This window comes from Callithrix jacchus, chromosome 1 (genome assembly GCF_049354715.1).
Source record: "Callithrix jacchus isolate 240 chromosome 1, calJac240_pri, whole genome shotgun sequence".
In the NCBI taxonomy this organism is placed as follows: domain Eukaryota; kingdom Metazoa; phylum Chordata; class Mammalia; order Primates; family Cebidae; genus Callithrix; species Callithrix jacchus.
The window spans coordinates 191,978,525-192,003,524 of NC_133502.1; the positions used below are offsets into that span (position 1 = coordinate 191,978,525).

Consider the following 25,000-nt stretch of genomic DNA (forward strand, 5'->3'; position numbering starts at 1 on the left):
AATTTACCTGGACCTCCTGTTTTTTCCCCAGGATTATGACTTGTGTATCACTTGCTATAACACTAAAAACCATGACCACAAAATGGAGAAACTAGGTTTGGGCTTAGATGATGAGAGCAACAACCAGCAGGCTGCAGCCACCCAGAGCCCAGGCGATTCCCGCCGCCTGAGTATCCAGCGCTGCATCCAGTCTCTGGTCCATGCTTGCCAGTGTCGGAATGCCAATTGCTCCCTGCCCTCCTGCCAGAAGATGAAGCGGGTTGTACAGCATACTAAGGGTTGCAAACGGAAAACCAATGGTGGGTGCCCCATCTGCAAGCAGCTCATTGCCCTCTGCTGCTACCATGCCAAGCACTGCCAGGAGAACAAATGCCCGGTGCCGTTCTGCCTAAATATCAAACAGAAGCTCCGGCAACAGCAGCTCCAGCACCGACTACAGCAGGCCCAAATGCTTCGCAGGCGGATGGCCAGCATGCAGCGGACTGGTGTGGTCGGGCAACAACAGGGCCTGCCTTCTCCCACTCCTGCCACTCCAACAACACCAACTGGCCAACAGCCAACCACCCCACAGACACCCCAGCCCACCTCTCAGCCTCAGCCTACCCCTCCCAGTAGCATGCCACCCTACTTGCCCAGGACTCAAGCTGCTGGCCCTGTGTCCCAGGGTAAGGCAGCAGGCCAGGTGACCCCTCCAACCCCCCCTCAGACTGCTCAGCCACCCCTTCCAGGGCCCCCACCTGCAGCAGTGGAAATGGCAATGCAGATTCAGAGAGCAGCAGAGACACAGCGCCAGATGGCCCATGTGCAAATTTTTCAAAGGCCAATCCAACACCAAATGCCTCCAATGGCTCCCATGGCCCCCATGGGTATGAATCCACCTCCAATGACCAGAGGTCCCAGTGGGCATTTGGAGCCAGGGATGGGACCAACAGGGATGCAGCAACAGCCACCCTGGGCCCAAGGAGGATTGCCTCAGCCCCAGCAACTACAGTCTGGGATGCCAAGGCCAGCCATGATGTCAGTGGCCCAGCATGGTCAACCCTTGAACATGGCTCCACAACCAGGATTGGGCCAGGTAGGTGTGAGCCCACTCAAACCAGGCACTGTGTCTCAGCAAGCCTTACAAAACCTTCTGCGGACTCTCAGGTCTCCCAGCTCTCCTTTACAGCAGCAACAGGTGCTTAGTATCCTTCATGCCAACCCCCAACTGTTGGCTGCATTCATCAAGCAGCGGGCTGCCAAGTATGCCAACTCTAATCCGCAATCCCTCCCTGGGCAGCCTGGCATGCCCCAGGGGCAGCCAGGGCTACAGCCACCTACCATGCCAGGGCAGCAGGCGGTCCACTCCAATCCAGCCATGCAGAACATGAATCCAATGCAGGCAGGCGTCCAGAGGGCTGGCCTGCCACAGCAGCAACCACAGCAGCAACTCCAGCCACCCATGGGAGGGATGAGCCCCCAGGCTCAGCAGATGAACATGAACCACAACGCCATGCCTTCACAGTTCCGAGACATCTTGAGACGACAGCAGATGATGCAGCAACAGCAGCAGCAGGGAGCAGGGCCAGGAATAGGCCCTGGAATGGCCAACCATAATCAGTTTCAGCAACCCCAAGGCGTTGGCTACCCACCCCAGCAGCAGCAGCAGCAGCAACAGCAGCGGATGCAGCATCACATGCAACAGATGCAACAAGGAAATATAGGACAGATGGGCCAGCTCCCCCAGGCCTTGGGAGCAGAGGCAGGTGCCAGTCTACAGGCCTATCAGCAGCGACTCCTTCAGCAACAGATGGGGTCCCCTGCTCAGCCCAACCCCATGAGCCCCCAGCAGCATATGCTCCCAAATCAGGCCCAGTCCCCACACCTACAAGGCCAGCAGATCCCTAATTCTCTCTCCAATCAAGTGCGTTCTCCCCAGCCTGTCCCCTCTCCACGGCCACAGTCCCAGCCCCCCCACTCCAGCCCTTCCCCAAGGATGCAGCCTCAGCCTTCTCCACACCACGTTTCCCCACAGACAAGTTCCCCACATCCTGGACTGGTAGCTGCCCAGGCCAACCCTATGGAACAAGGGCATTTTGCCAGCCCGGAGCAGAATTCAATGCTTTCTCAGCTCACTAGCAATCCAGGCATGGCAAACCTCCATGGTGCAAGCGCCACGGACCTGGGACTCAGCACCGATAACTCAGACTTGAATTCAAACCTCTCACAGAGTACACTAGACATACACTAGAGACACCTTGTAATATTTTGGGAGCAAAAAAATTATTTTCTCTTAACAAGACTTTTTGTACTGAAAACAATTTTTTTGAATCTTTCGTAGCCTAAAAGACAATTTTCCTTGGAACACATAAGAACTGTGCAGTAGCCGTTTGTGGTTTAAAGCAAACATGCAAGATGAACCTGAGGGATGATAGAATACAAAGAATATATTTTTGTTATGGCTGGTTACCACCAGCTTTTTTCCCCCTTGTGTGTGTGGTTCAAGTGTGCACTGGGAGGAGGCTGAGGCCTGTGAAGCCAAACAATATGCTCCTGCCTTGCACCTCCAATAGGTTTTATTATTTTTTTTAAATTAATGAAAGTATGTAATATTAATAGTTATTATTTACTGGTGCAGATGGTTGACATTTTTCCCTGTTTTCCTCACTTTATGGAAGAGTTAAAACATTTCTAAAACCAGAGGACAAAAGGGGTTAATGTTACTTTAAAATTACATTCTATATATATATATAAATATATATAAATATATATTAAAATACCAATTTTTTTTTTCTCCGGGTGCAAAGATGTTCATTCTTTTAAAAATGCTTAAAAAAAAATCTCCCTTTCTTCCCCTCATGTCAACTTTTGTGCTCCAGAAAATTTTCTATTCTGTAATAAGTCTGAGCGTAAAACTTCAAGTATTAAAATAATTTGTACATGTAGAGAGAAAAATGACTTTTTCAAAAATATACAGGGGCAGCTGCCAAATTGATGTATTATATATTGTGGTTTCTGTTTCTTGAAAGAATTTTTTTCGTTATTTTTACATCTAACAAAGGAAAAAAAAAGAGGGTAAGAAACGATTCCGGTGGGATGATTTTAACATGCAAAATGTCCCTGGGGGTTTCTTCTTTGCTTGCTTTCTTCCTCCTTACCCTACCCCCAACTCCCCCCCCCCTCTCTCTCTCTCTCTCTCTCTCTCTCTCTCTCTCTCTCTCTCTCTCTCACACACACACACACACACACACACACACACACACTTTCTATAAAACTTGAAAATAGCAAAAACCCTCAACCGTTGTAAATCATGCAATTAAAGTTGATTACTTATAAATATGAACTTTGGATCACTGTATAGACTGTTAAATTTGATTTCTTATTACCTATTGTTAAATAAACTGTGTGAGACAGACACCCTGACTTTGTTTCAATTCTTGATATCCTATCTGTGTTTTGGAGTACACCAGTTTAAGTGCCTGATGCTTAGGATTCAGAGAAAAAAGTGAAAGCATTAGCTTATAGCCTCATTAACATACTGTGTATGTATTCACAAGTAGATCTGGGTGAATTTGTCTAAAGGTCTGGGAAAAAATATAAGTACCAGCTAGTAGTCAAGGTTGAAATGATACCTATTTACATCTTGATTCAGGACCCCTTACGAATGACCTCATGGTCTTCTAATCACCTTTGTCTTACATGGGATGAGGAGGACCCAAGACTGTTTATGCCTAAGTCCCAGGTAACTTCTTGGAAAAAAAAACAAGACTTGCCAGGCACAGTGGCTCGCGCCTGTAATCCCAGCACTTTGGGAAGCCAAGGCAGGCAGATCACGAGGTCTGGAGTTCGAGACCAGCCTGGCCAATAAGGTGAAACCCTGTCTCTCTTAAAAATGTAAAAATTAGCCAGGTGTGGTGGCAGGCGCCTATAGTCCCAGCTACTCGGGAGGCTGAGGCAGGAGAATCGCTTGAACTCAGGAGGTAGAGATTGCAGTGAGCCAAGATTGCACCACTGCACTCCAGCCTGGGTGACAGAGCCAGACTTTGTCTCAAAAAAGAAACGACATGAAGCTAGGGAGCTCATTACTTCTGTTTGCTAAACTGCTCATCAAAAAGTCAGTTGGAATCAGGTTGAAAGGAAGGAAAATGTGTGGAAATAAAACCTAGAAGGCTGAGAGAGATTACAATCCGGTAATATGCTAGATACTGAAAGAATAGAGAGGTTATTTATCCTCCAACTGAACATTACACTGGCTGTGAACAAACTTAAATGTTAGAATTCCAGATCGTATTTTTATCACAGATGAACACTAACCATATGTGACTGCTAGAGACATGATTGTCAGATATCTTGAACTGTTACTACTATTTTACAGTCTGAAAACAACCAGCATCTTTTTTTTTTTTTTTTTAAGACAAGTCTGGTCACCCAGGCCAGAATGCAATGGCATAATTGTTGACTGTAGCCTCAAACTCATGGGCTGAAGCAATCCTCTCAATTCAGCCTCCCTAGTAGCTGGGACTTACAGATGTGTACCATTATGCCTGGCTGACTTCTTAAAATTTTTATAGAGGTCACGTCTAAAACACCTGGGCTCAAGTGATCCTCCCACCTTGGCCTCCCAAAATGCTGGGATTAGAGGCATGAGCCACCTTGCCCAGCCCCTAAACCAGCATCTTAATGTGAGATGAACTCACTCAGCAATAATCAGAGCCAGCCCAGAAAAATGTATCAAGCAACCACCTGCTTCAGCTCAGTGACCCAGCAGATATCCATGGAGCAGCTATATATGCGCCAGCTGGGCAGAGCACACATGAACGGTGTGCAGCCCTGCCCTGAAGCTAACCAGCTTAAGGTCTATAAAAGAAGATGGCATGACAAAGTACAGAGTACCAAGTGATGTGATGTATGCAAGGAATGCAAGAAGGAATTCATTAAAGAAAACCTAGCTGACGGGAATTGGAGATGTTTCTGGAAAGGACAGCATGGAAGCTGGACGGTGGAGGGGAGACGAATGGGAAAAGGAGAGGCGGAGGTGCCCAGAAGAGTGCACCAGATCCTGCTAGGGAGCAGCTCCAGGTCTACTTGGCTGAGACCTGATAACAGAAAGTAGTGAACTCTGTTCCAGAAAGACTGCCTCCTGCTCCCTAAGACTAGGAGCCCAGGATTCATCTAAATAAACCCTCAAGAGGGAAATGTTTAGAATACAGTAAATTCCCAGTTTTGAAAGCTCTGCCTCTGGCTAAAGATAGCTGGGTTGAAATGTTACACCAGCACATTGTCACTGCAATGTTGAAAAAAGGAAGTAGGGACAGAAGTCGATTAAATAGAAAGAAAGCTGGACGCAGTGGCTCACACCTATAATCTCAGCACTTTGAGAAGCCGAGGTGGGTGGATTACCTGAAGTCAGGAGTTCGAGACCAGCCTGGAAAACGTGAAACCCCATCGCCACTAAAAATACAAAATTAGGCGGGGTGCGGTGGCTCATGTCTTTAATCCCAGCACTTTGGGAGGCCCAGGCAGGCAGATTACCTGAGGTCAGGAGTTCAAGACAAGCCTGGCTAACATGGTGAAACCCTGTCTCTACTAAAAATACAAAACTTAGCCAGGTGGTGTGGTGGACGTCTGTAATCCCAGCTACTCAAAAGGCTGAGGCAGGAGAATCACTTGAACCCAGGAGGCGGAGGTTGCAATAAGTCCAGATTGTGCCATTGCACTCCAGCCTGGCCTCCATTCAAAAAAAGAGCCGGGTGCAGTGGTTCTCACCTGTAATCCCAGCACTTTGGGAGGCCGAGGTGGGTGGATCACCTGACATTGGGAGTTCAAGACCAGCCAACCAACATGGTGAAACCCTGTCTCTACTAAAAATGCAAAAAAGCCAGGCACTGTAATCCCAGCTACTCGGAAGGCTGAGGCAGGAGAATTGCTTGAATCCAGGAGGTGGTGGAAGTTGCAGTGAGCTGAGATCAGACCATTGCACTCTAGCCTGGGTGACGAGAAAAACTGCCTCTCAAAAAAAAGGGAAGGGCAGAGGGGAAAGCTGCCCTTGCCCAGATGAGCCATAGTGCAAAGGTAGAAAATAAGGATTAATCCAGAATCAGCAATACAAGAAGATAATTTCAATGTTGGTGCAAGTTTCCACCTGTAATCCCAGCATTGTGGGAGGCTGAGGGAGGAAAGATTGCTTGAGGCCAGGAGTCAGGAGACCAGCCTGGGTAAGAGTGAGACCCCCATCTCTACCAAAAATAATAAAAAGCAGGCATAGCAGCACCCCAGGTACTTGGGATGCTGAGGCAGGAGGACTGCTTGAGCCCAGGAGGTTTAGGCTGCAGTGAGCCATGATTGTGGCACTGCACCTCTGCTTGGGTGGCTGAGTGAGACCCTCCTGGGCTATTACTGCTCATCAATCTAGGAAATGGGCCCAGTGGGCTAGCAGTGCTCCAGTTGCCCTCATTCACTGCACTTACTGAATCCTCAATAACAGCCCCACTCGACAAATGGTAAAACAAGCTCAGGTGAAATAATGTGCTCAAGACCACACAGCCAGTAAAAGGCTTACCAGAACAATAGCCTGTTGGACTCCAAAGCCATTCCTCTCCATGTCCTTTTATCTCCCTTATGGCAGAGAAGCCCCAGTGATGGCTGCAAATTAACCAGCAGATATGTCATGGGGACCCTGTTTCAAGCAAATTCAAAATACAGACTAAAAACTGAAAAGTGGAAGGGAGGGGGCAAGTAAGGAATGATAAAAAAATCTCCCTGAGGTTCTCATTTTACAACCAAGGAAACATCTCTAGACAGTATTATGTTCATGATGAGGTCATCCTACTTAGAGAGGACAAAGGCCATCATCAAAAAGAATAAAATTGGCCAGGCACAGTGGCTCACACCTGTAATCCCAGCATTTTGGGAGGCTGAGGCAGGCGGATCATGAGGTCAAGAGATTGAGACCATCCTGGTCAACATGGTGAAACCCATCACTACTAAAAATACAAACAATAGTGGGGCATGGTGGCATGTGCCTGTAATCCCAGCTACTCGGGAGGGTGAGGAAGGAGAATCTCTTGAACCTGGGAGGCGGAGGTTGCAGTGAGCCAAGATTGTGCGATTGCACTCCAGCCTGGGTGACAAGAATGAAACTCCATCTAAGAAAAAAAAAGAAAGAAGATGTAGGCATAAATTTTCATGACCTTGGAATAGGCAATAGCTTCTTAAATATAACACCAAAAACATACAAGAAACCAAAGCAAAAATAAATTAGACCTCAAAACTTTTGTGCATCAGAGGACATGACCAAGAAAGTAAAAAGACATACAGAATGGCAGAATATATTTGCAGATCACATATTTCTGTATTTAGATTATATTTAAAAATCTGGCCGGGCGCAGTGGCTCAAGCCTGTAATCCCAGCACTTTGGGAGGCGGAGGCAGGTGGATCACGAGGTCAAGAGATCGAGACCATCTGGTCAACATGGTGAAACCCCGTCTCTACTAAAAATACAAAAAATTAGCTGGGCACGGTGGTGTGTGCCTGTAATCCCAGCTACTGAGGAGGCTGAGGCAGGAGAATTGCCTGAACCCAGGAAGTGGAGGTTGCGGTGATCCGAGATCGCACCATTGCACTCCAGCCTGGGTAACAAGAGCGAAACTCCATCTCAAAAAAAAAAATATATATATATATATATATATTTATATATATATATATATATATATATATATATATATATTGGCCAGGTGCAGTGGTTCATGTCTGTAATCCCAGCACTTTGGGAGGCCAACGTAGGCTGAAGGCAAGAGATAGAGACCATCCTGGTCAACATGGTGAAGACCCATCTCTACTAAAAATACAAAACTTAGCTGGGCGTCAGCTGGGTGCAGTGGCTCATGCCTGTAATCCCAGCACTTTGGGAGGCCAAGGCAGGTGGATCACGAGGTCAGGAGATTGAGACCATCCTGGCCAACATGGTGAAATCCTGTCTCTACTAACAATACAAAAAAATTAGCTGGGGGCCGGGCACGGTGGCTCACACCTATAATCCCAGCACTTTGGGAGGCCGAGGCGGGTGGATCACGAGGTCAAGAGATCGAGACCATCCTGATCATCATGGTGAAACCCCGTCTCTACTAAAAATACAAAAAATTAGCTGGGCATGGTAGCGCGTGCCTGTAATCCCAGCTACTCAGGAGGCTGAGGCAGGAGAATTGCCTGAACCCAGGAGGTGGAGGTTGCGGTGAGCCGAGATCACGCCATTGCACTCCAGCCTGGGTAACGAGTGAAACTCCGTCTCAAAAACAAAAACAAAAACAAAACGAAAGAAAAAAAACAATCAAAAAAGGAGTAAGACAATTTTTTCAATGGGCAAAGGATTTTCATAGATATTTCTCCAAAGATAATATGCAAATGGCCAAAAAGCATAAAAAAGACACTCAAAACCATTAGTCATCAGGGAAATGCAAGTCAAAACCACAATGAGATACTGCTTCCAACCCACTCGCATGGCAGTAGTCCAAAGGACAATAACAAGTGTTGGCTAGAATGGGGAAAAGCTGGAACCCTCATACACTGCTAGTGATTATGGAAAATGGAAGTCTAGCAGTTCCTCTAAAAAGTTAAACAGTTACCATAGGACCTAGCAATTCTACTCCTGAGTATACACCTAAGAGAACTGAAAACATATGTTCACACAAAGACACATACACAAACATTCACAGCATTTGTGTGCAAAGGAAATGTCCATCAAAAGTATAAGCAAGGCCAGGTGCGGCGGCTCACGCCTATAATCCCAACACTTTGGAAGGCCGAGGCGGGTGGATCACAAGGTCAAGAGATCGAGACCATCCTGGTCAACAAGGTGAAACCCCGTCTCTACTAAAAATACAAAAATTAGCTGGGCAGGGTGGCGCATGCCTGTAATCCCAGCCACTTGGGAGGGTGAGGCAGGAGAATTCCTTGAACCCAGAAGGCAGAGGTTGCGGTAAGACGAGATTGTGCCATTGCACTCCAGTCTGGGTAACAAGAGCGAAACTCCGTCTCAGAAACAAAAAAAAAGCATAAGCAACGCGAATGCCCATCAACTGATTAATGAATATCCATACAACGGAGTGTTATTCAGCCACTGAAGTAAGTACTGATGTGTCTATGACATGGATGAACCTTACGAAAACCAGACATAGAAGAAAGACCACATATTGTATGATTTAATTTACATGAAGTGTCCAAAATCAGCAAATCCACAGAGATTTGCAAGTAGCTTAGTGGTTGCCAGGGGCTGCATAAAGGGAGAATAAAGATTCACTGCGATTGGGTAGGGATTTGGGTGGGCGGTGATGAAGACACTGTGGTATTAGGTAATGTGATGGTTGCACAACTGTGAATATACTAAAAACCACTGAATTGTACACTTTGAAAGGGGGAATTTTGTGATATGTGAATTATATCTCAGTGAAAAAACAGGAGGACACAGAGCAGCAGGCTGGCCAGCCAGGAGAGTGCTGGATCTGCATTTCATCTCACAAGAGCCCACCTGAAGGGATCAGGATGTGCAGTAGGCAGATGGGAAGACTGGAAATGGGTCTGAAGGACCATTAAGAAGAAGAAGGAGGCTTGCTCTTAGTTGTAGGATTGAGCAAAACTTGTCCCAGAATAAGTTGCCTTGTGAGTTTCTGCTTAGAGTGGAAGAAAACGAGACCTCTAAGAGAACTCTTATAACTGTAAAGGACCTTCAATCTTTTGATAGAAAGATACAAACAGCTGGGTGTGGTGGTGTTCACCTGTAGTCCCAGCTACTCTGGAAGCTGAGACAGGAGCGCTGTTTGAGTCCAGGAGTTTGAGTTCATCCTGAGCAACAGAGTGAGATTCTGTCTCTAAAAACAAAGGCCAGGCGTGGTGATTCACGCCTGTAATCCAAGCAGTTTGGGAAGCTGAGGCAGGCAGATCACTTGAGGTCATGAGTTCGAGACCAGCCTGGCCAATATGATGAAATCCTGTCTCTACTAAAAATATAAAAATCAGGCCAGGCATGGTGGCTCATGCCTGTAATCCCAGCACCTTGGGAGGCCGAGGTGGGTGAATCAAGAGATCAGGAGTTCGAGACCAGCCAGACCAACATGGTGAAACCTCATCTCTACTAAAAATACAAAAAAAAAAAATAGCCAGTGGTGCACACCTGTAATCCCAGTTACTCAGGAGGCTGAGGCAGGACAATCACCTGAACCCAGGAGGCAGAGGCTGCAGTGAGCAGAGATTGCGTCACTGCCTTCCATCCTGGGTGACAGAGGGAGATTCTGTCTCAAAAAAAAAAATTAGCTGGGCATGGTGGCTCACACCCATAGTCCTAGCTACTTGGGAGGCTGAAGCAGAAGAATCACTTGAACCCTGGAGGCAGAGGTTTGCAGTGAGCCGAAATCGTACCACTGCACCGCAGCCTGGGTGACAGAGCCAGACTCCATCTCAAAAACAAAAAAATTTAATTAAAAAAAAAAAAAAAAACAGAAAAATTAGCTGGGCATGGTGGCGCACACCTATAATCCCAGCTACTCAGGAGGCTGAGGCAGGAGAATCGCTTGAACCCTGGTGGCAGAGGCTGCAGTGAGCCAAGACTGAGCCACTGCACTCCAGCCTGGGAACAGAGCGAGACTCCATCTGAGGGGCGGCAGGGAGTCGGGGGCGGGGGGAGGATATAAACAGAAAAAAAAAATGAACTGGATAATTCATTTTACAAATGAATGCTCAGGCCGGGTGTGGTGGCTCATGACTGTAATCCCAGCACTTTGGGAGGTCAAGACAGGCAGATCACCTGAGGACAAGAGTTCGAGACCATCCTGGCCAACATGGTGAAATCCTGTCTCTACTAAAAAATACAAAAATTACAGGATGGTGGCCATGGAAGTCGGAATCCGCTAAGGAGTGTGTAACAACTCACCTGCCAAATCAACTAGCCCTGTATTTAAAAATATTTTTAAAAAATACAAAAATTAGCTGGGCATTGTGGCAGGCACTTGTAATCCCAGCTACTGGGGAGGCTGAGGCAGGAGAATCTCTTAAACCCGGGAAAAAAAGGTTGCAGTGAGCCGAGATTACACCACTGCACTCCAGCCTGGGAGACAGAGCAAGACTCTGTCTCAAAAAAAAAAAAAAAAAATGCTCAATAGTGATACAATGATGTCACCTAATAGGCCTGACATTTTTTTGTTTGACTAATGTGTACGAAGAGAACTCAACAGTTCTATGACCTTTCACAAGGAACTGACTTCAGTTGAGTCATCTGGGAAATGAAGATAACACTGTGTCTTACTACCTCATTGGCTGGTTTTAAAGATAAATAAACGTTGGCAAAGATGTAGAGAAATGAGAACTATTGAATGAATATTCCTGGTAGCAAAATGGTTCAGAACTGTGGAAAACAGTATGGTGGTTCCTCAACAAATGGAATGACCATATGATCCAGAATTCCACTTCCGGGTATGTACACAAAGAATCAAAAGCACAGATTTGAACATATTTGTACATCCGTGTTCATAGCCGCGTTAGTCACAATAGCCAAAAAGTGCCAAAAGGTGTGGCAAAGTGGCTCATGCCTGTAATCCCAACACTTTTTTCTTTTTTTCAGGGTGGGGGTGGAGGGACAGAGTTTCACTCTTGTTGCCCAGGCTGGAGTGCAGTGGTGCAATCTCAGCTCACTGCAACCTCCATCTCCAGGGTTCAAGAGATTCTCCTGCCTCAGCCTCTGGAGGAGCTGGAATTACAGGCACCCATCACCACATCCGGCCAATTTTTGTATTTTTAGTAGAGACAGGGTTTCACCATGTTATCCAGGCTGGCTTCAAAACGCCCAGCCCAAAACGTTATTAAAAGCAAAGAAAGGGCCAGGCATGGTGACTCATACCTGTAATCCCAGCACTTTTGGAGGCCGAGGTGGGCAGATCACCTGAGGCCAGGAATTCAAGATGGCCAACATATGAAACCCCATCTCAAAAATAATAACAATAAAATAAAAAAGAAATGACTGGCTCATGCCTGTAATCCCAGCACATTGATAGGCTGAGGCAGGCGGATTACAAGATCAGGAGATCAAAACCATCCTGACCAACATGGTGAAACTGGTCTCCACTAAAATATAAAAAATTAGCCGGGCATGGTGGCACACACTTTTAGTCCCAGCTACTCAGGAGGCTGAGCCAGGAGATCACTTGAACCCGGGAGGTGGAGGTTGCAGTGAGCTGTCAGTGCACCCCTGCACTCCAGCCTGGCGACAGATGAAACTCCGTCTCAAAAAAAAGGCAAAGAAAAAAGTGGCAACAGCCCAAATGTCAATCAACAGACAAATAAACAAAATGTGTTCAAGGTAAGCTTTGGGTGAAAAAAGAAAAAATAATAAACAAAATGTGGTATATACAAACAATGGAATATATTTAGGCAAAAAAAAAAAGAACAGAGGAATGAAATGCTACAACATGGATGAACCTTGATACACTGTGCTAAGTGAAAGAAGGCAGACACAAGAAAACCTTTAGTGTATGATTCCACCTATATCAAGTATCTAGAGTATTCCTATTCAGAGAGAGAGACAGCAAATAGAATGCTGGGCCAGGCGTGGTAGCTCAGACCTGTAATGCCAGCACTTTAGGAGGCTGCGGCAGGCAGATCACGAGGTCAAGAGATCGAGACCATCCTGGTCAACACCATGAAACCCCGTCTCTATTAAAAATACAAAAATTAAACAGGCACAGTGGCGCGCACCTGTAGTCCCAGCTACATGGGAGGCTGAGGCAGGAGAATAGCTTGAACCCAGGGGCAGAGGCTGAAGTGAGCTGAGATCGCACCACTACTCCACTCCAGACTGTTGACAGAGCTAGACCTCGTCAAAAAAAAAAAAAAAAAAAAAAAATAGAATGGCGGCCAGGTGTGGTGGCTTACACCTGCAATTCAGCTCTTTGGGAGGCGAAGGTGGGAAGAATTGCTTGAGCTCAGCTTGGGCAACATAGTGAGACCCCATCTCTATAAAAAGAAAAAGAAAATAGGGCCTTGTCTCAAAAAAAAAAAAAAGGAAAACAAAAATAACAAGTATTTTTCACATTTTGGAACTGAGATATGAGAGAAATTCCCACACTGCACCACAGTTGAGGTAGTGGACCACCAAGTTCAGGCTATACACATTTCACTTGGCTGTTGCTTCAAAGGTCTTGTGATGTAACAACAAAGAGAACTTCGGTTGAAGCAATTTTATGAGAGGCCACAACACATGAATCTGACCCCACTGAAACCAGTAGTCAGGATAAATGAACATGCTGTTAGGGTACAAGTCAGCCAAAAATTTTTCTTTAAGGAAAAATAGACATTACTAACCTAATAACACACCTGATTCTTTGCTTTAGCCTAATAAGGAAAGCAGATTTCAAATCAGTATGAGGAGCCGGGCAGGGTGGCTCAGGCCTGTAATCCCAGCACTTTGGGAGGCTGAGGCAGGTGGATCACAAGGTCAGGAGTTCAAGACCAGCCTGGCCAACATGGTAAAACCCTGTCTCTATTAAAAGTACAAAAAAAATTAGCTGGGCGTGGTGGTACACACCTGTAATCCCAGCTACTCAGGAGACTGAGGCAGGAGAATCGCTTGAACCTGGGAGGTGGAGTTTGAAGTGAGCCGAGATCGTGCCACTGCACTCCAGCCTGGGCAACAGAGTGAGACTCCATCTCAAAAAAAAAAATCAGTGAGAGGAGTTCCCCTTAGCCAGTGATTTGGGAAACTGTTGGGAGCTGTGGTAGTAGCAGAACACAGGAGAAAGCCACTCAGGAGCTGGACAACGTGGTAGCAGTGGGAATGCAGAAAGTGGACATACTAGAGACATGTTTTATGGTGAGACGTAGTTCAGATTCACAACTGGCTCACAGATTTGAAAGTGGGAACAAGTGAAATCAAGGCTAATAGTTCCTAGGCTTTGGTTTATAGTTTTGTTTTCTCTGGTGACTACATTCTTTCATTTCACAACTTTGAGAGCCTGCTAGGCAACACATTACATTCAAGGTGCCCAATTACAGAGGTGGGGAAGGTAAGGCCCCACTTTTGCTTGAATGCTGAAGCTAGTCTGCTGGATTCAAATCCCAGCTCTGGTCTGGGCATGCTGGTTCGTGCCTGTAATCCCAACACTTTGGGAGGTCAAGGTGGGAGGATCACTTGAGCCCAGGAGTTTGAGAGCAACCTGGGCAACATAGTGAGACTGTCTCTACCAAAAAAAAAAAAAGAAAAAGAAAAATTAGCTGGGCATGGTGGCACATGCTCATAACCTTAGCTACTCGGGAAGCTAAGGTGAAAGGATGGCTTGAGCCCAGGAGATCATGGCTGCAGTGAGCCATGATCATAACACTGCTCTCCAGCCTGGGTGATAGAGTGAGACCCTGCCTCAAAAAATAAAAAATCCTGGCCAGGCATGGTGGCTCACACCTGTAATACCAATACTTTGGGAGGCCAAGGCAGGTGGATCATTTGAGGTCAGGAGTTCGAGACCAGACTGACCAACATGGTGAAAGCCCATCTCTGCTATAAATATAAAAAAATTAGCTGAGCATGGTGGCACGTGCCTGTATGTCCCAGGCTGAAGCAGGAGAATTGCTTGAACCCAGGAGACAGAGGTTGCAGTGAGCAGAGATTGCGCCACTGCACTTCAGCCTGGGAGAAAGACTGAGACTCCATCTCAAAACAAAAAAAAAGAAAGAGGCCAGGCGCTGTGGCTCATGCCTATAATACCAGCACTTTGGGAGGCTGAGGCGGGTGGATCACGAGGTCAAAAGATCGAGACCATCCTGGTCAACAAGGTGAAACCCCATCTCTACTAAAAATACAAAAATTAGCTGGGCATGGTGGTGCGCGCCTGTAGTCCCAGCTACTCGGGAGGCTGAGGCAGGAGAATTGCCTGAACCCAGGAGGCGGAGGTTGCGGTGAGCCAAGATCTCTCCATTGCACTCCAGTCTGGGTAACAACAGCGAAACTCCGTCTCAAAAAAAAAGAAAGAAAGAAAGAAAGAAAAAAAAAAAAAATCCCAGCTCTGCCACTAACCCTGTGACCATGGGCAAGTTACTTAATCTATCAAGACTCATCTGTAAAATAGGCATAATCAAAGTATCCACCTCCTAGAGTTGTTAAAGGCACTATTCTAAATGCCTAACAAGATTAAACATTAGCCAAGTACAGGCTCATGCCTGTAATCCCAACATTTTAGGAGGGCAAGGCAAAAGGATTACCTGAGCCCAGAATTTTGAGACTAGCCTGGGCAACATGTCAAGTCAAAACCCTCCCTGTCTCTACAAAAAATTAGCACACCTGTGGTCCCAGCTACTCAGGAGGCTGAGGTGGGAGGATCACTTGAGCCTGGGAAGTGGAGGTTGACATACTACAGCCTGGGCAATAGAGCGAGACCCTGTCTTAAAAAAAAAAAAAAAGCAACCAAAATAAGTTTTAGCTATTAAAAAAAATTTTTTTTTTTTTTGAGATGGAGTTTCGCTGTTATTGCCCAGACTGGAGTGCAATGGCACAATCTCGGCTCACCGCAACCTCTGCCTCCTGGGTTCAGGCAATTCTCCTGCCTCAGCCGCCCGAGTAGCTGGAACTACAGGCGCACACCACCATGCCCAACTAATTTTTGTATTTTTAGTAGAGACAGGGTTTCACCTTGTTGACCAGGATGGTCTGGATCTCTTGACCTCGTGATCCACCCGCCTCAGCCTCCCAAAGTGCTGGGATTATAGGCATGAGCCCCGCGCCCAGCCGTTAGCTTTCATTCTAGTGGAAGGAAGCAGAAAATAAACTAGCAGTAAATATTACGTTAAAGTTCAATGAGGAACATTTAAAAAGGAGATAATCAGAGAGAGCTTCTTGAACTACTTTACTTAAGTGTTCAGGAGATGACATTTAATCTGAGACCTAAATGGCAAGGGGCTAGACATGAGAATATCTAGGAAAATAACATTCTAGAAAGAAACAACAAATGCAAACTCCCCAAGGCAAGGAGCAAGCTTAGCACATTCCAGGGACAGAAAGAAGTTACAGCCAGGCACGGTGGCTCACACCTATAATCCCAGCACTTTGGGAGGCCACGGAGGGCAGATCACTTGAGGTCAGGAGTTTGAGACCAGCCTGGCCAATGTAATAAAACCCTGTTTCTACTAAAAATACAAAAAAAAAAAAAGGACCGAGTGTGGTGGTGCATTCCTGTAATCCCAGCTACTCAGAAGGCTGAGGCATGAGAATTAGTTGAACCCAGGAGGTAGAGGATGCAGTGAGCTGAGATCATGCCACTGCACTCCAGCCTGGGTAGACAGAGTGAGACCCTGTCTCAAAAAAAAAAAGGGGGGGGGGTAACAAAGCTGGAATTCAATGATAGAGGGACAAAATGAAGTTGTAAAGCAAGTAGTTGACGAATCACTAGGTCCTGATAGGTCCAGGCAAGGAATTAGATTTTATTTACTTATTATCATTATTTTGGGGGAGAGTCTCACTCTGTCTCCCAGGCTGCAGTGCAGTGGCAAGATAGCTCACTACAACCTCCACCTCCCAGGTTCAAGTGATTCTCCTGCCTCAGCCTCCTGAGTAGCTGGCATTACAGTTGTGTACCACCATGCCCAGCTAATTTCTGTATTTTTAGTAGAGATGGGGTTTTGCCATGTTGGCCAACCTGGTCTTCAACTCCTGACTCAAGCGATCTGCCTGCCTCAGTCTCCCAAAGTGCTAGGATTACAGGCGTGAACCACCACCCTCAGTCTTAGATTTTATCTTAAGTGCAATGAGGACCTAGGGGAGCACTTTAAGAGGAGGGTGGCATGATTTGTCTTACATTTTAAATAGATCAGTCAGGCTGCTGTGTGGAGAATACGTTTTAGGGTAGCAAGAAAGGAAGCAGAAAATTAGGAAGCTATTACAGGACTGCAGGCAAGAAATGACAGTGACTTCATTTGGGGTAGTCCGTGATAGATCTGGGATGTGTCTTTGATACAGCATCAACAAGACTTAACACTTTAGCTGGAGCACAGTGGCTCACACTTGTAATCTCAGCACTTTGAGAGGTGGAGGCAGGACGATGGCTCGAGTCCAGGAGTCTGAGACCAGTCTCAGCAGTATGGTGAGACTGTGCATTTCTTTAAAAAAAAAAAACACTGCACTCTAGCCCTCTAGCCTGGGCGACAGTTAGACCATCAAAATAAATAAATAAATAAATAAACAAATAGCTTACTTCTGCCTTTCAAGTTTGTTGGGAGGATAAACAGAGCTGTAGGATAAGAGAAAAACACTTAGTCCAGCACCTGACACATATCATAGACATTAGGGTAACAGCTGGCTCTTCCTCCCTTTCACAGCCCTGTGGGGATTTTAAAAAATAGCATCTCATGGTATATTGTCAGTGTTTGTAGTGATGGACTACACCTGTGTAGACCTCGTAGCATGTATTAATAAATATATTCTTCAAAAACAGACATTTGGGGGTTGGGCACGGTGGCTCACACCTGTAATCCCAGCACTTTAGGAGGCTGAGGTAACCTTAGTTCAGGAGTTCAGTACCAGCCTGGCTAACATGGTGAAAACTGGTCTCTACTAAAAATACAAAAAATGAGTCTGGTGTGGTGGCACGTGCCTTTAATGCCAGCTACTCAGGAGGCTGAGGCAGGAGAATCACTTGAACCTGGGAGGCAAAGGTTGCAGTGAGCTGAGACTGCGCCATCGCACTTCAGCCTGGCCGTTAGAGTGAATGAGATTCTATATCACACACACACACACACACACACACACACACACACACACACGGCATTTGAGAAGCACTTGCCAATTAACTTTATACATCTAGAAATAACATCACCAAATTAACTACCATTATTCTATATATAAACAATTTGGGTTCTTTTAACTGATACTTCAAAATCTCTACTTACTTTTCTCATATTCCTTGCAATCATTTGCTAGGAGGTGGACCTGTCAACAGGAAGGGAAAAAAATTATTTTCACCAATACTCAAAATAATTATCACCTAGAAAACCCAAAACACTCAGGGAATTTTCAGAATTCAATCAAGCCCATCCTACTACCTCCAAGTTTTGACTCTGCCTAAAACACTTCTCCTCACAGTCGGTTTACCCCAAACCAGTAAGAAACATTTAACAAATAATTAAAAGTACTGTGCCAGGGTGATTGTGTTGCTGAGACATGGTTGTTGGTGGCTGGGGAGTGGCAGGCAAATCCAGCCAAGAATTGTATCCTAAACCATGAGCTCTGATGATTAAATCACAGGATGTTTGAGTTTGGGGGCTTGATGTTCATCCCAGTTTGTTTCCTATCGAGGAAAGCATTTGATGTATAAGAGGCTCCACTGGGTGCAGTGGCTCATGCCTGTAATCCCAGCACTTTGGGAGGCTGAGGTGGGCAGATCACTTGAGGTCAGGAGTTCGAGACCCGGCCAACATGGCAAAAGTCCATCTCAATTAAAAATACTAAAGTAGAGCCTGGCATGGTGACTCACACCTGTAATGCCAGGACTTTGGGAGGCAGAGATGGAGGATCACAAGGTGCAGAACAAGACCAGCCTAACATGGTGAAACCCCATCTCTACTAAAAATACCAAAAGTTGCCGGGCATGGTGGCGCATGCCTGTAATCCCAACTACTCAGGAGGCTGAGGCAAGAGAATCATTTCAACCCAGGAGGCAGAGGTTGCAGCGAGCTGCGATAAAGCCACCGCACTCTAGCCTGGGCAATAGAGTGAGATTCCATCTCAAAAAAAAAAATTACAAAAGTAGGCTGGGCACAGTGGTTCACGCCTGTAATTCCATCACTTTGGGAGGTTGAGATGGTTGGATCACAAGGTCAGGAGTTCGAGACCAGCCTGGCCAATATGGTGAAACCCTGTCTCTACTAAAAAATTAGCTTGCCGTGGTGCTATGGGCCTATAGTCCTAGTTACTCGGGAGGATAGGCAGGAGAATTGCTGGAACCCAGGCAGTGTAGGCTGCAGTGAGCGGAGATCACGCCACTGCATTCCAGCCTAGGCAACAGAGCAAGACTCCATCTCAAAATAAATAAATAAATAAAAGTAGCTGGGTGTGGTGGCAGGTGCCTGTAATCCCAGCTACTAGGGAGGCTAAGACAGGGAGAATTGCTTAAACCTGGGAGGAGGAGGTTGCAATGAGCCGAGATCGTACCTTTGCATTCCAGCCTGGGCAACAGAGCCAGACTCGGTCTCAAAAAGAAAAAAGGCCAGGCGCGGTGGCTCAAGCCTGTAATCCCAGCACTTTGGGAGGCCAAGGCAGGTGGATCACGAGGTCAAGAGATCGAGACCTTCCTGGTCAACATGGTGAAACCCCGTCTCTACTAAAAATACAAAAACTTAGCTGGGCATGGTGGTGCGTGCCTGTAATCCCAGCTATTCAGAAGGCTGAGGCGGGAGAATTGCCTGAACCCAGGAGGCGGAGGTTGCGGTGGAGCCGAGATCGCGCCATTGCACTCCAGCCTGGGTAACAAGAGTGAAACTCCGTCTCAAAAAAAAAAAAAAAAAAAAGAGTAATGGTCTGTTCTACTCCCTGATTTAATGAACGTCTCTGGGACACAATTTCTTCAACTGTAAAAAAAGGCAAAGAAAACGCTTACTTGGTAAGTTCATTGTGAGGGATTATCTATGACGCCGGAATGGAAAGAGCTTTACAGAGTGCAGAGCACTGCTCACACATGAGTAAGTGTTTGCAGGTCCAACCACTTCTGGGGAGGAGGAAAGTGTCGCCTCTTAAAAGAGGCCAAACGCTTTCCCAAAGTCCTAACAGCCAATGAAGGGCTCGGTGATCTCCACGCATCAAGCTCTGCCCAATTCTCAAAGCCTGGTTCAGGTACACTTTTCCCCCAGCCTAAGGCAGAAGCCCAAGGGCGAACCGTCCCGGGTTCTTCTCCCACCTCTGCCTCCAAGTTTACACCCTCCTAGGACTGGTGCGTGTCCCCGGTGGCCTGGGCTGCCAGCTCGGGAAGAAGGCGGTGGCAAGAGCACCCGGGCGGCCGAGGGCTAAATAACGGCAGTTGCCCTGTCAGCCCGGTCACCTGTCACTCCCTCCCCCGCTTCTCCCGCACCGTGGCCGCAATCCAGCCCGGGCACTCCGGGGGCTCTCTTTGAGCCGGGCACGGTCCTCGCCGCTCGGCCGAGTGCAGCCCCCTCACCTCAGTGCGACTGAAACAAAGCAGGGTCCCGCCGGCCCCTGTCCTCTCCCTGAGGCGCGCCCTCAGTGGGGGAGCCCCCACCTTGGCCAGCCTCCAGCTCAGTGGTCCAGAGGCTCGGCTTCCGCGCCGCCGCCCAGGACCTTCCTCCTCCACAGCCGTCACTGACCGCTCCCTCTAGACTGGACCCCGCTGTCCAGCAGTCCGGACAAGCCCGCGCCGCACTCCTCCCGCTCTGGCCGTGCTGGCACCGGTAGGGCGCCCGCAGCCCCCCAGCCTAGAGGGCGCCCGGCGGGCAAGCGCCGGGGGCGAGGGGGCGGGGCGACGCAGCGCGGGGCGGCCGGCGGTTGGTGCTCGCAGTCCGCGCGCCCGTCCTCCAGGCCACGTGACCTTTGGGCCCCGCCCAAACCGGGAGTTGCGCGCGGGCTCAGGGTGCGACCCCCTCCCAACCGAGCGCCGGGGTCGGGGCCTTCCTGGTGAAAGAGGACACCTTCCCATGATCGGCCCGTTGTGCAGAAGAAGCGAACTGAGGCACGGCGGCAGGCGGGGCGTCCAAGCAGTTAGAGCAGCGCCTGGCCGCTAGTTCGTGCGGGAAAGCGTTGTCTCCCTTCCTTCGGATGGAATTGGAACTGCAGCTCCGGGACCGAACTGTGCGGTCCTTGAGTTCACTGTTGTACCCACAGTGCGCAGAGCACAGGGGCACGCAGTACATTATTTGAATGACCAACTCTGTTACCTGGCCTTTCTCTCTCTCACTTGTTACTCGTCCCCTCCCCAGGAGTCTTATAAAATAACCAGTGGAAGGAGAGACAGAAGTGACTTATCTGGGGAAGAAAACCTCCTCTTGCAAATCAGTGACACAAGGGAGTTAGTCCACCCAATGTACAGCTTTAAAAAAAAATTGCGGGCCGGGCGCGTTGGCTCACGCCTGTAATCCCAGCACTTTGGGAGGCCGAGGCGGGTGGATCACGAGGTCAAGAGATCGAGATCCTGGTCAACATGGTGAAACCCCGTCTCTACTAAAGATACAAAAAATTAGCTGGGCATGGTGGTGCGTGCCTGTAATCCCAGCTACTCAGGAGGCTGAGGCAGTAGAATTGCCTGAACCCAGGAGGCGGAGGTTGCGGTGAGCCGAGATGGCGCCATTGCACTCCAGCCTGGGTAACAAGAGCAAAACTCGGTCTCAAAAAAAAAAAATTGCTACGTAGGAAAATAATAGAATAGGGTCAGAGGGGAGCTCAGCTAAGAGCTTCACTGGGATCCAGGTTTGATATGATGGTGGTCTGAATTTAAGTGATGACAGTAGGGATAAAAAGAAAGAAAAATTCCAGCCTGGGTAACATAATGAGACCCTGTCTCTACAAAAATAATAATAATAATTATCCATGTGTGACGGCTCACTCCTGTAGTCCCAGCTATTGGGGCAGGTGTTGGGGTTGGCTGAGGTGGCAGAATCGCTTCAGCTCCAGGAGATGGAGGCTGCAGTGATCACGACACTGCATTCTAGCCTGAACGACAGAGGGAGACTCTGTCTCAAAAAAATAAACAGAAGTAAAAAATATTTGAGGTAGTTTTTGGAGAATAAATGGGACTTGCTGATGGATTGAACAATGAGGAATGGAGAGGGAGAAATCAAGAGGAAATCCCAGGGATAAAGTGTTCTGTTTGGGTTTACGACGCAATGTCAAGTTGTCACCGAGACAAATGGATACATTAGTCTGGAGCTCAAACAACACACTGCTGAACTAAAGGTGTGAAATGGGAGCATATAAATGTGTATTTAAACCAGGCTCGGTGGCTCATGCCTGTAATCCCAGCACATTGGGAGGTTGAGGCAGGTCAGGAGATCGAGACCATCCTGGCCAACATGATGAAACCCCATCTCTACTGAAAAAAAAAAAGATGGGCGTGGTGGCACGTGCCTGTAATTCCAGCTACTCAGGAGGCTGAGGCAAGAGAATTGCTTCAACCAGGAAGTCAGAGGTTGCAATGAGCAAAGATCACGCCACTGCACTCCAGCCTGGCGACAGAGCAAGACTTCATCTCAAAAAAAAAAAGTGTATTTATAGCACTAAAAATGAAAAATATCACTTAAGGTGAAAGTAAAGAGAAAAGAGAAAAGAAAGGGCCTGTGGCTAGGCACAGGGGCTCACGCCTGTAATCCCAGCATTTCAGGAGGCTGAGGTGGGTGGATCACCTGAGGTCAGGAGTTTGAGAACCGACTGACCAATATGGTAAAATCCCATCTCTACTAAAAATACAAAAATTAGCTGGACATAATGGTGTGTGCCTGTAATCCCAGCTACTCAGGAGGCTGAGGCAGAAGAATTGCTTGAACCCGGGAGGGAGAGGTTGCAGTGAGCTGAGATCATGCCACTGCACTGCAGCCTGGGTGACAGAGTAAGACTTTCTCAAAAAAAAAAAGTTATTGTGGTAGAATAGCACAGTGGCAGGGGATAGAGTAGAGGCATTAAGTTCAAGGAATTTATTTATATAGTATGGAACAGAAGAACATGTTTGTGTTGCTATTGCGAATGACCCAGTAGAGAGAGACAGATCAATGATCCCAGACAGAGGGACAGCGATGCCACACTCTTACTGTTCTGGGGGTGGCCACTGTTGCTTAGCAACCTGTATTTAATGTTTCAACTGAATTCCTAATCAGTGGCCATTTCAACTTATGCCAATGGTTCCTATCACTGGGGTTCCTGCTTTACTTATTTCCAACTCTGAAACCAGACGTTCAGGTTTTTACTTCCTTGTTCTGTTGATGATGTATGCATTTTTTGTTTGTTTATTTGTTTGAGATGGAGTCTCACTCCGTTGTCCTGACCTCAGGTGATCCACCTGCCTCAGCCACCCAAAGTGCTGGGATTACAGGCGTGAACCACACACCCAGCCTTTTTTTCTTTTTTTTCAAGATGGGGTTTCACCATGTTGGTCAGGCTGGCCTTGAACTCCCAACTTCAGGTGATCCTCCCGCCTTGGCCTCCAAAGTGCTTGGATTACAGGTGTGAGCCACCCCGCCTGGCCAAATTTGCCGGGTCATGGCCTTTTTTATTGAGAGGGAGTTTTGCTCCTGTTGCCCAGGCTAGAGTACAATGACACATCTCTGCTCTGGGGCCCCGGAAACCTCCACCTCCCGGGTTCAAGTGATTCTCATGGCTTAGCCTCCCGAGTGGCTGGGACTATAGGCATGTGCCACCACGATGGCTAATTATTTTTTTAATTTATTTTTTATTTTTTTATTTTTTTTGAGACGGAGTTTCGCTCTTGTTACCCAGGCTGGAGTGCAATGGTGCAATCTCGGTTCACCACAACCTCCGCCTCCTGGGTTCAGGCAATTCTCCTGCCTCAGCCTCCTGAGTAGCTGGGATTACAGGCATGTGCCACCATGCCCACCTAATTTTTTGTATTTTTAGTAGAGACGGGGTTTCACCATGTTGACCAGGATGGTCTCAATCTCTTGACCTTGTGATCCACCTGCCTCGGCCTCCCAAAATGCTGGGATTACAGGCATGAGCCACCGCGCCCGGCCCTATTTTTTTTTTTAAACAGAGTTTCACTCTTGTTGCCCAGGCTGGAGTACAATGGCTCCATCTCGGCTCACTGCAACCTCCACCTCCTGGGTTCAAGTTATTGTCCTGCCTCAGCCTCCCAAGTAGCTGGGACTACAGGCACATGTCACCACACTGGGCTAACTTTTTGTATTTAGTAAAGGTGGTGTTTCACCATCTTGGTCAGGCTGGTCTCAAACTTCTGACGTCAGGTGATCCACCCACCTCAGCCTCCCAAACTGCTGGGATTACAGGCAGGCGTGAGCCATGACATGGGGCTTTTTGTTAAAACGGAGTCTTGCTTTGTCACCCAGGCTGGAGTGCAGTGGCATAATCCTGCCTCACTGCAACCTCCGCCTCCGAGGTTCAAAGATTATCCTGCCTCAGTCTCCGGAGTAGTTGGAACTACAGGCACATGCCACCATGCTGGGTTAATATTTTGTTTTTTGTTTTTTTGAGATGGAGTTTCGCTCTTGTTACCCAGGCTGGAGTGCAATGGCACCATCTCGGCTCACTGCAACCTCCGCCTCCTGGGTTCAGGCAATTCTCCTGCCTCAGCCTCCTGAGTAGCTGGGATTACAGGCATGCGCCACCATGCCCAGCTAATTTTTTGTATCTTTAGTAGAGACAGGGTTTCACCATGTTGATGGCCTCGATCTCTTGACCTCGTGATCCACCCGCCTCGGCATGCGCCACCATGCCCAGCTAATGTATCTTATTTTATTTATTTATTTTAGTTTTTGGTTTTAGGGTTTTTTTGTTCATTTGTCTTTGTTTTTGTTTGAGACAGGGTCTCGCTCTGTTGCCCAGGCTGGAGTGCAGTGGCACTGTCTTGGCTCATTGCAGCCTCTACTTCCCGGGTTCCAGCAATTCTCCTGCCTCAGCCTCCTGAGTAGCTGGGATGACAGGCGCCCACCACCGTGCCCAGCTACTTTTTGTATTTTTAAGTAGAGATGGGGTTTCTCCATGTTGGCCAAGATGATCTCGATCTCCTGAACTTGTGATCTACCCACCTCAGCCTCCCAAAGTGCTGGGATTACAGGCACAAGCCACCACACTTGGCATATTTTCATTTTTTAGAGACAAGGTCTTGCTCTGCTGGAGTGCAGTGGCACAATCATAGCTTGCTGCAGCCTTGAACTCCTGGCCTTAAGCTATCCTTCCACCTCAGCCCCCCAAAGTGCTAGGATTACAGGTGTGAGCCACTACATCCAGCCACAAGAAATGTTTTTTTTTTTTTTGAGATAGGGTCTTGCTCTGTCACCATTCAGGCTGGAGTGCTGTGGCCCAAT

The 25,000-nt window shown here is 47.5% G+C and overlaps 1 protein-coding gene and 1 long non-coding RNA gene across 6 annotated transcripts in view; one reads left to right on the plus strand and one right to left on the minus strand.

Moving 5' to 3' along the window:
- Positions 1–2,565, plus strand: part of EP300 (EP300 lysine acetyltransferase) — an 81,436-nt gene extending 78,871 nt beyond the window's left edge. For all 5 annotated transcript variants that reach the window (XM_078334899.1, XM_078334902.1, XM_078334914.1 and 2 more), the window contains one exon: positions 32–2,565. In XM_078334899.1, coding sequence (XP_078191025.1) covers positions 32–2,230 — 2,199 coding nt within the window. In that variant the 3' untranslated portion in view covers positions 2,231–2,565. The remainder of the gene's footprint in view (positions 1–31) is intronic.
- Positions 2,272–20,425, minus strand: LOC103787576 (uncharacterized). Its single transcript, XR_001906860.4, has 5 exons — positions 20,155–20,425; positions 17,894–17,933; positions 7,050–7,124; positions 6,539–6,621; positions 2,272–2,400 (listed from the first exon to the last, which is right to left on the minus strand). It is a non-coding gene; the product is annotated as an uncharacterized LOC103787576 (long non-coding RNA).
- Positions 20,426–25,000: the final 4,575 nt, after the last annotated feature.